The sequence below is a fragment of the Mastomys coucha genome, unplaced genomic scaffold (genome assembly GCF_008632895.1).
Source record: "Mastomys coucha isolate ucsf_1 unplaced genomic scaffold, UCSF_Mcou_1 pScaffold7, whole genome shotgun sequence".
Lineage (NCBI taxonomy): Eukaryota > Metazoa > Chordata > Mammalia > Rodentia > Muridae > Mastomys > Mastomys coucha.
Window position 1 is genome coordinate 16,771,094 of NW_022196913.1, and position 11,461 is coordinate 16,782,554.

General features: G+C 39.8%; 1 protein-coding gene across 8 annotated transcripts in view; it reads right to left on the reverse strand.

The window, feature by feature from the left end:
* Nucleotides 1–11,461, reverse strand: part of Ryr2 (ryanodine receptor 2) — a 600,588-nt gene that overhangs the window by 118,603 nt on the left and 470,524 nt on the right. For all 8 annotated transcript variants that reach the window (XM_031357976.1, XM_031357968.1, XM_031357974.1 and 5 more), the window contains 3 exons: nt 10,542–10,606; nt 8,109–8,230; nt 3,288–3,337 (listed from right to left, as the gene is read on the reverse strand). In XM_031357976.1, the coding sequence (XP_031213836.1) occupies nt 3,288–3,337; nt 8,109–8,230; nt 10,542–10,606 (237 nt within the window). The remainder of the gene's footprint in view (nt 1–3,287; nt 3,338–8,108; nt 8,231–10,541; nt 10,607–11,461) is intronic.

Genomic DNA, 11,461 nt, shown 5'->3' on the forward strand with positions numbered 1-11,461 from the left:
ATGCCTTAGGGGCCTCCAGAAGACCAGTTCCGAGGTGTGAAATCTGCTAGTCTCTTCTGTTCTTTGGGTGTTTTGATGTAAAGAGAAGATTTTTAAAGAAAATCAAAGACATGCAAATGCGGGTAGCCTACTTCTAGTAATCCTCCTGCTTCAGCTGTTGTAACAATCTCAGAAGCATTGTGGATGTGAATTTAATTTGGCAGATAATACAGACTAAATATCCCCAGTACCTACTAGACCTGCTCACCACTGTGACCCCAACAGCAAGAGCTTCACCTGTTTACTGCTCACCCTTGGTCTCCAATGCCTAACTGGAAAGTTAATATGTATCTTTTTGTGTCTTCAGTTTTGGTACCCATTACCAAACCTGTCTCAACTAGTTCTTAAATAAAGTCATGAATTATTTTCAAGTATTGTTTTTTTTTTCTTGTGTGTGTATGTGTGTGTGTGTGTGTATTTCTGTGAGGGTGTGTGTGTGTGTGTGTGTGATTTGTGTGAGGGTGCCAATAAAGCCCAGAAGACAGATCTCTTGAAGCTGAAGTTTCAGGAGTCATGAGCTTCCCACTGTGGGTATTGGAAACTGAACCTGGGTCCTTGGCAAGAGCGGTACACACTGTTAACTGTGGACCCATCATCTGGCTCCAAATCATAATATTTTCTCTGAACTAAGACAGTATATATGGTAGATTTGATAAACAGCTTATTTTCTGCCAGAATACAGAAAAATAATATCCAAATATATATATAAGGTAGAGTGAAAGTACTAAAGACAAGATGACTATGTGCAAGCATCTGCTTAATATTTGTTTAGGTCTCTCTAGTTAAATTTGCCTCTCACGCACTCATGGAATGAGCTATTCAAAGATATCTTGTGGATCTACCTCAAATAGCCATACCTTGTACTGTATTTTGTATTTAATCTGATTTACCTAAGTGAGAGCTAATAAATAAGATTAGATAAAGCCAATAAGTAAAATCTAATGGCTCACACTAGAGTATGAACACAGCAAGTTCAATTTCCACAATGTCTCAATATTCATTAACTCATACTAGGTTTGATATGCACAATAAATCTCTAAGATTAGTGCTGATTTTAAGCCCACCACAAATACAAAAAAAAAAAAAAAAAGTCAATGTTTAGGCATTCATTGACTCTGGTCCAAATCCTACAGATGGTTAATTCTCAAAAACAGCATGTAGACAGAGCCCAACATTTCCTCCTAGTTATCACATGAGCCTAAAGCCAGGCTAGAGTGGTGCTATGTAAAGTTTTTGTGCTAAAATTTAAGGACTTTATTAACCAGGCAAGTCTGTATACCGTGCAGAGCATGTTTGATTGTTGAAGACACTTTCCAGCTTAACGGATTTCAAATACAGCATCTAAATAGATATTAATATCACATAAGAAAGAATAATTGGCCCCCTGCACGAGAACAACAAACTATATTATACATTTATTGTCAGTTACCCTTAGATGATATACTTGAAGGGAAATATGGATCTACATAACAGACAAAAGAAATCCTTGCTAGTGGAAGATCCATGTAATTAGTATTCCTTTGGGAAAATGGCATAATGGAAGTATCTGGAATGTTAGAAACATTCACTTGGTCTGACTGTTCAATAAGGGATGTATAATTATGGAAAGTTTCTTATTCTTAAGATACATGTACTGCCGGGCGGTGGTGGTGCATGCCTTTAATCCCAGCACTTGGTAGGCAGAGGCAGGCAGATTTCTGAGTTCGAGGCCAGTCTGGTCTACAGAGTGAGTTCCAGGACAGCCAGGGCTATACAGAAAAACCCTGTCTCTAAAAAAATAAAAGAAAGAAAAAGAAATAAGAGTATGAAATAAATAGGTGGCCAGTTAGAGCATAATACAATGTTATGCTTTCAGATGAGTATATAAACACTGGCAGTAACACATAAGTCTCCCATCAGAACTACCCATAATTAAACAAGACTCTCTGATGCAAAGGGGTATTTGAATATGTTGCACCCTGGGAAAGTTGAACACAATATGAGAATCTTCACAGAAGAGTTTACAAATGAATTGTTGTCTATTGATAAGAAGTTAAGCAAAAATAGTTAAGGCTAAATCATTTTGAAGACAAGTCCCTGAAAATTTTAGATATCTTAAGTAATAACATAAAAACTCAGACAATTTATACAAAATATGAGTAAACTGATAAATATAAGTGTACTGAACATTCTAGATACGAGAAATATCCAGTAGAAAACTAGCTAATTGTATCAAAACCAATTACTTCTTAAATTTTTTAATAAGAATTATTATTTGTATATTATTTGTACCTGTCTCTATGTGTGTGTGTGTGTGTGTGTCTGTCTATAACTCTCAGTTTATTCATTGTCACTTTTTAAAGAAGGACTTGATTTTCTAAATCTATAGTCTTTCATAAAACTATAGTTAAACTGAAAGCATTTCTAGTCATATAAGTCAATAAAATATCCCCAAATTATCCCCAAAACATAGAGAACAAAGGGCTCAAATTTGCTTTGGCAGTTTGTACACTCAATGAGGAACTAGATTCTGCCAGCAGCTGCCAGTTCCTAAAGTTCCACGTAAGAACACCTGCAAAGGTGAGTACCACCCGGCATGGCTGTGTGAGTGCCACCCGGCACGGCTGTGTGGGTACAAGTGCTCAGGAGTATGGCCTTGACCTATGTGGAGCCTCAGACACATCAGAAAAAGGCTGGGTGTGGGGGAGTGGTCCACTGGTCCACAGAAGCCACTTTGACCAAGCAAAGCTCTTGGGCACTATCACCCAATTACCAAGCTCCAATGTTTGGAATGCAGGAGACAAACATCTCTGTAGCTGAGAACACTGAAAACGAAAGGTAAATTCCCAATCTGGATTAACATCAGGTTATTATTGTTATTTAATTTCCAAAGAGAGGTGGGCAAAAAAAATCCAAGAGCTTTGTTTCATTTTACCCTCAAAATAAAAATATGGCGGAACTTGCCACTTTCACTCTTGCGCTCCTTTCATTAAATACCCTTAGTTTTTCAGTCATAATTGGACTGGCTCAGGGAAGTCATAGCCCTCCATTTTGCCGTAGGTAATGTTACTTATATACAATCTCCAGAAACTTGTCTGGCCTATGACGGCCATGCATGCAGCCATGCAGTCATGCATCCATGCAACATAGCAACACACAACACAGTGCAAAATTAGCAAAGGAAAAAGCCCCGGATGGCCATGCTCAGAAATTAGCAAAGGAAAAGCCCCGGATGGTCATGCTTAGAAATTCCCCAAGGGTCTCCTTACCAAACAGTGAAATCCTATGCCTGACAAGAACTCCAAGTTTGCAGAACAGGCTGAGGACAAAAGAAAAAAACAAAAGGAGAAAAAAGGGAGGGGTAGGGAAGGTAGAAAAAAGACAGGGGGAAATTAAATAAATTAAACAAGATGAGAAGAAGAAAGACAGAAAGAAAGAAAAACAAAACAGCTGACCTATGAGCCGGAAAAGAAAGCAAACATGATGTCACGCAGAAAAGGGTCGATTCTCTGAGCAGGATGAATAGGGTAGTAAAGAAAGGACTTCTGCGTATCTTAACAACATGGTTAAAAAAGCACATATTATAAGTAAAGAAACAAAAAATAAAATAGGAAGCAAAGCTCATTAATACAGAAGCCATCTCTATAAACCTCAGGAAGAATGGAACTACAGGAAAACCGCATGGGAAAAGTTTAATTTACTATGTCCAAGCGCACCTGGTTATTATCATGGGCATGGCTGACAAACAGAAATATGGTACTTTGGGCAGAAATGTTATAATAAGTTTTAGTGCTCCTTTCTCAGGTAAACCATCTCTTCTATACTAAACTGTGCTCCTTAGATAAATACCAAGCATCCTTTAGATTTAGACTTTAAGAATGAGAAGCTGAATCTGGACTGATTATCTGAAGATCAGTCAGAGGAAATGGCCAGAGGTGATAACGAGAAGGCATCTTAATGATGATGGATTTGTTGAGTGTGTTTCTTATCGCCCTACCTTGGGGTCCCAGGAAATTCACAGCGGTTATCAACGGGGCATTCTAAGTAACCACAGCTTATATTCCTTAGTCCGTATCACAGTCCCAAACCCATTACCCCTCAGTGGAAATTCCAGAGCTATGACAGTAGGTGTAGCCTCTCCTCTTCCTCCATTCCCAGCCCCGTGACCTCCCGAGGGCCCCCGTTGTAGGGACACCCTGTGCTCTTGTTGGTTGTCATACCCCATTTCCTCCTCACAGTCCCTAACCCTGTTCCCCAGACTCAGCTCAAGCAGTGCAGACCCCAGGAAGCCTTTCCTGGTGTCCAGCCCTGCACTGGCACTGCACCCTCTGGGTGTTCCCTTCTGATAATTCCAGGAACCATGTGACCAGCACCACCATGGCACTTAATCCACCAGATCACAGCTTCTGCCATCTGACTCATTCTCTTCTGAGCTCTCCAAGGAACAAGTTGTCAGCAATTCCCAGCACTCTTTCTTGGAGGGCTGTAAAGTTTTATCTAAACTGGGTTCCTCAGTGGGGTCAGCTGGCTCCTTGCTCCCCAGATCCCTGCCCCCAACACCGAAGTTCCCAGCACCAGGGGTAAGAAAATACTAGAGACCAACTACACCAGAAAGTACATTTTGATCAGATGGCTCTGTAATTAACCTGGATTAATTGATTGTTAAAAGTATATTAGTTGATTTTTTTTTTCTTTTCAGACATGGACAAGCTACACATCTCAGGCTGGTCTCAAGCTAACCAAGGAGTCCAGGCTATCCTTGAACTCATAATCTAACTGTTTTTACTCCTAAGTACTGACATTACAGGCAGGTGCCATCATACCCAGCTTGATTAATTTATTGATGAAAGTTGATTGAATAGGGTATTTTGTAGCTTTTTCAAGAAAATGTTCATCTGCAAAGGTCTGAGTTAAGATCTGAGAACGCCATTTAACAGAGCAAAATATTTCAAAAATGAAGATCTCTGTATGTAGTTCTTAGATGTGATATTTGATGTTGATGTGTATATTATTTGTACTATAATTTTATTTACTAATTTTTTAAACAAAAGCAACTCTGACCAAGACCCCCCTCATCTTCTGAGCTTCACAGTGGCTTCTAAATGGCCTCTTTCCAAAGATGGATTTATCTTTCTACAAGGAGTGACAGTTCAGTCCTAAGGTCACACACTCCATGGCTGCATCCTCACTTGTGTTGTGGGTATTGATCACGACCCTCCAGCATTCGAGTGCAGCATTCATGGACTACTGAATTTATAATAGTTGACTATATGTTACCACAGCTGCTCCTGATGGATCCACACCTAGGCTGTTAGGCTCTTTGGGGAACAGACGGTTCTGCAGCTCCTTCTATTCCGACTGTTTCACTTAAGGAGAACGAGCCAGAGAAAGGTCTGCCTTCCTAACCTTACTGCTCACTAACCACCTCGCATCAGGAAAAGCAACAACAGCAGACACCAAAGGCTAATTCTTCCAGGAAGGTAAATTTCCATCGCTTTGGGGATATAATCTCTGGGCAAATAGGACTTGTGATTCTTACAAACCACAGCCTGTACATCCCCTAAACTACTGCCTGTGCCTCTGTTGTTCCAAATCTTACATATTGCAGACATGATGATCCTGACTTTGGACACAATAAATGTTTCAGGAAGAATGTTGAGTGCTAGGAAATGAGTATAGAAAGTCTCTGACAGGATTGTGGGTTTGTAACTAGGGAGAAATTAACTAGGACTCAGGAAACTTCTGCTAGGTGTAAAGATTAAATGTTAATTTAAACAAATATTACAGCATTAACAATGTATTTCAATGTATCCTTGTCTAGTCTTAATGGTAAGGTCAGGGTTTAGCACTTAATCTACCTGATCTCTCTCTCCCTCTTTCTCTCTCTCTCTGCATCTCTCTCTCTCTCTCTGTAAGTGTGTGTGTGTGTGTGTGTGTGTGTGTCTGTCTGTCTGTCTGTCTGTGTGTCCCTGTGTGCACAAGCACACATAGAAACAGACAAAGTGTAAGTAAGTGCTGGAAGAGGTCAGAAGAAGGCGTGGATCCCCTGGAAGCAGAGTTACTGATGATTGTGAACCACCTAATATGGTTGCTGGGAACCAAATCCAGATCCTCTGCAAGAGTCATACATGATCTTAACCACTAAGCCATTTATCCAGCTCCTTGATCTTATTGTTTGTTCATTTTACTTATATATTTAACTCAACTGGTTATACTCAGGCACCTGAAAATCTCAGATATTCTATCTCTGTACCTCAAGTGAATTGTGTCTACTTCTTACTTGTAGTATAGATATGAAAAGGTAGGTACTTCTGCAAGTCTGGCTAATAAATATTTTAAGTGAATTTTATTATTGTCATTTACCTAAATTAGTTATCTCTAGCCATCATTATTTTTAACTACATAGTATATTGCATCTATTTTTTCACCTTAATTTATCATTACCTTATCTGTTGGTTTAGGTATGAATCCTTCCCTGTAAGATTAACTTCCTATAATAGACACTAAAGCACCATTATGAAATAATCTACTTCTACTATGGCTTCATTTGTGTGTGTGTGTGTGTGTGTGTGTGTGTGTGTGTGTGTGTGTGTGTATGACCTTTAAGTTACCAACAGCTTTGGGGAACAAGGTTTCTGTCACAAACAGCTAAGTGACCACAGAAAGAACAGAGGATTTGGGGTTCATCATGCTCTGTGGGTTCTGGGTGCCTCTGGTCTTCTAGCTGTGTGTATTCTCCCAGTCCACAGGGCCATGGAACTGGAGACATTGATGAGTGAGCACCAGTGTGAAGTTCTGCAAGACTGCTCTTTCCCTTCTTAGGGAATTTAGGAAAGAGGTCATGCTCAAGTTTGAGGGAGTGCAGTCCCACAGTGGAGTCTGACTGTGCACTGCCCCTGATCCTGCTGTGCACAGTAGTGTGTTTTATCAACCTCACAGGGAGATCAGTATTTAAGGGGAGACAGAGACATTCAGACAGACAGACAGACAGACAGACAAATAGGAAAGGAGAGAGGCATAGACAGAGAGACAGAGATACCAAGATAAAGTTACAGACAGACAGTGTGTATGTGTGAAGTGACATCAAGTACTTGGGGAACTAGGTAATAAAAATTAAATGAGCTGGACACTCCAGCTAGTTCCATCCTCTCACATTAGTCAAGCCTAGACTGCTCAATCCTCTCCACCAGTGGTGTTCGCCCCCCCCCCCCAGTTACAATTCACTCTCTCTGATATGACATGACTATTCCACATGGCAGGAAAGTCAAGGCCAAGAGAGGCAAGGGCTCTTCATATAGTTTACTCTCATTTATGAAAATATTGCTCAGATATATTCGAAAAGCTTGAGAGGATTGTGAGCAATGTGGTGCCCCAGATCTTCATGGCTGTCAATCTTCATGTGGACTGAGTCCTAACAGAGTTTTAAGAAAATACACCCAAGAAATGCAGTAGACCCCTATATTAAAAAAAAATCTATAAAGAAGATGTCAGTGTTAAACCAAATAAGGCATTTCTAAGATGCCAGGTTGAAAGGCACAAAAGAATACCAGAAAAGCACATTTCGTTTTGTTTCGTTTTGTTTTGTTTAATTCCATTACCATGATGGGGTTATGATTTAATTTAAAACATTAAATTAAAAGTATCTAAGTAGAACACTGCCTTCCTTTTTAAAAAAGCTGTCAGAATGTTAGATTGTCAAGAAAAATGCAAAGAAAATAATGTTCAGAAAATGTTCTGAACATTTCTTATAAATGCCAGTCTGGAGATTCCTTTCCAGCCTTCTTGGATACTCCAGCTATTATTTTGATTGGTTTTGTACTGATGGCTGGAGATAGTACCCTAACTATTTTGTCTTGAATGGTATTTTATTTCTTTTGTTAGTGTTACCTTTAAATGGCAAAATAAAAAGAAGATCTGTATCTAACACATACATATGTGTTAACTCACAGACCTCTACACACCTAGTGTTCGGCTCAGGGCAAAGAGGAGGAGAGACTCTTCTCCCTGCTCTAGGTCCTGTGCTTGGTTCTCTGACCCAAATGCAAACACAAAGAAATCAAATATAAAGCTTTAAGGCCATAGCTCTTTACCTTGTCACCATCTCCTTCTCTTTGTTGGAAGCATGTCCTCCAGTGCAGAGAGGCCTGCTTGCAGCAGACAAGAAGTACAGGCGATGGTTTTTGAAATACTGATCAATTAAAGGAAGAACAACCTGAAAGAGAGGAAGAGAAAACAGATCTATGGAGTGCAGTATGAGAGGGAGAAGAACCACAGTGAAGAACACACAGAGAGCCCTGTATAATACTACACTCATGCTAATTCAGTGGGTACATCTAGATCCCTTCTGTCAGCTTCATCCCATGTATGTGCACGTATGTATATGCATGCATGTGTGCATGCATGTGCATGTGTGTATATATGTGTGCGTGAGCATGTTTGTATGTATGTATGTGTGTATGTGTGTATGTATGCATGTGTACATGCATATGAGCATGTAGTGGGGAGACAGAATAGGATGTGCTGGGAGATAGTTACTAGGAACACAGAAGTTCTCAATAGTTCAAAATTATTCTCCTTATTTTCTCAATGTGAGACATATATGATAGTGTTCATAAAATGAAGTTCAGTGGCCAATGGGCTCTTGAATTCCCTGGATTATCACACACTGAATCACTATTATATGTGAGAACTGCCAAGGGTGTAATATCATCCTGTTGGTACTACTGTTTACTATGTGTGGTGGCCCCAGCATTGATGCTTTGTAGATGTAGAATGGAAAATGAAACAAAAGTCCCACTCAAAACCACACATTGTACAAAGTATCTGTCTCAAAGCTGAAGTCTCTCTTATGTTCAGGTTTAGCCCCGCTCCCTGGGTTGACACTTTCTCCTACTCAGTATACTTGTGCACATATCTCGGTGCATGCAATTCCCTGCCTGTGACAGGTGCTTCTGACTCTCCATGCTCCTTACCAGCAGATCTCAGCTCAGGGCTACCTCCTTGGGTGATAGGCCTTTTTGATCTTATTAGAGAAAAATCTTATATTCTCTGCCCCTCCAAGGCATTTGCACATATAATTTTGGACAGAACTCTCTTTCTCTCTCCCTCTTTCTCTCCCTCTCCCTCTCCCCCCCTCTCTCTTTCTCTCTTTCTCTCTAGGTAAAAGAAAGCAAGAAACTAAGTTGGATATTTAGATCGATACAGTCATTTTCTGACCTCTAGAACTGGTACTTGCTCTATTTTGCTGGATATAGTGTTTTTCTCCTACCTTGCTGCATAAAACAGTTATACTGAATGACTAAATATACAATTTACACAATATCACTCTCTTGAAAGCCTTTATAAGAGTTTTATACTGGCTGGAAGATTGCAAATACTTGATTAAAATGGAGGATGAAATTAAGCCACATTAGGTGTCTATAAGCAGCAAGTTGGAGTGATGGGTAAATAGGCGGTTTTGCAATAGTGTGATGGCTGGCAATGACAGATATATTTATCTAGCAATCATCTATCTCTTTCTGGGTCCTGTCCATCTACCATTTATCCATCTATTACTAACAATGTCCATCCTGGCATAAACCACATCTTTGGATGACTGGAAGAAAATCTGAGTGCTATATTGGGTGGAAAGAAAAGACAAGACATCCAGTAAAATGTATAATTCTGAAAATAAAACCAAAGGTTATTAATCATTCAAAAAGCATGCCATTTGAAAAATCTATCAAGTATGGTGCTTATAGAAATTATCTGCACTATCACCAATACAAGTATATTGGTATAAAACTGTCAGGAATAGTAAGCCCCCGGCTTACCTGTCAAGAGACACACTTGCCTAAGGGAAACTAACATGTCTCCTCTGTCAGTCCCCAGGGCAGTCTACTTCCTGACATACCTAAGGATGGAAGTGACCCCAGCACCTGGCTGCGCTGTCCTTAGGCCATCCCTCCTTCGTTGAAGGAAGTAATGATTTCCGCAGCAATATGGAAAGCCCTTGACAAGTTCCTATGAAATGGGATCAATAATATTGCTTTTACAATGTTTAAGTATGGGCCTTGAATTCCGGATCTTTCCAAGACTTTCATCATGAAGGGATGTTCGATTTTGTCAAATGCTTTCTCAGCATCTAATGAGATGATCATATGGTTTTCTTCTTTGAGTTTGTTTATATAGTCAATTATGTTGATGGATTTCCATATATTGAACCATCCCTGCATCCCTGGGATGAAGCCTACTTGATCATGAGCTGAAAGAATTAGAACTTAGATTTTTTTTTTTTTGCATAACCAAATCATGTGAGGAACATATTGGGGAGATCTGAGTGAGCATAAGGTAAGTACTGACTAAGAACCCCACAAACAAACCTGTCTCACGTGAGTCATACAGGTATTTCTGAGCTAGAGAGTGTTTACTCGTAATAGAGTAGCATTTATAGACAAATGTATTCTAAAAAGTAGTGATGATCGGATGGGTCTATTTTACAAATATACAACTGAGGCAGAAACAAGGTGCATTGTATACTGTACTTTGGCAAAGAACTTGATTTCTTGCTCGTACGGGAAATGTTCTCCTTTGCTTCTGCTGCCACCATCTGTAGACAGGAAGAGACTTTAGGTCCATGCTGAACTTCCAACATTTTAAGAGATTTCTCCAAAAGACGTAGCTTAAAAGGCCTTCCTACATGTATCATCCCACCAAACCAATTAGAAAACACCAATGTATATAGACTAAATTGAGCAACATGATGAAATATACAAGTTCTTTAAAAACAAAAAAAAATCATGTCCAAATTAGACAATTGCTGTGGCCAACTCATATGGAGAGTTATGAGCACAAAAACACCTTGGACATGTGTGCCTGTTAGTGTTCTCAGTCAGCTTGACACAGCCAGGGGTCCCAGGGAAGGGAGTCTCAACTGAAGAACTGCCTAGATCAAGGTGGCCTGTGGGCATGCCTGTGAGGGACTGTAAAAAGAGGATTTGCTATGAGAAACAAAACCACCACGTTTAGTTCCCCAATGGTTTAGAGTATAAAGACGCAGGTCAAGAAACGATTGGCCTTAGCATAGTGGCTTGGAAGGCGGTCTCCATTACCTCTTTCATGCACACAGAATAGGTCTGTGCATGCATACACTGGAGAGGGAGAAATAGTCTAAGCTGCCTGCCAATATGCAGAGCTTTGTGTAGAACTAAAAGGTTCAGAGTTGAACATAAGAATCCAAATTTTATAAGGCTACAATTGACTGGCAGTAGGAAAAAAAAATGTCTTTTGCAATTACAAATAGGAAGGATGATATATGCTTTAGCAAATCTTAGGTAGAAATTCAGAGTCATTTTGTGGAAGACAGATAATATTTTATCAAAATAAAAAGTGATTTTTGTACTCAGTTCGATGGATGGCTGTGAACCTCTACATCTGTGTTAGTCAGGTACTGTCAGAGCCTCTC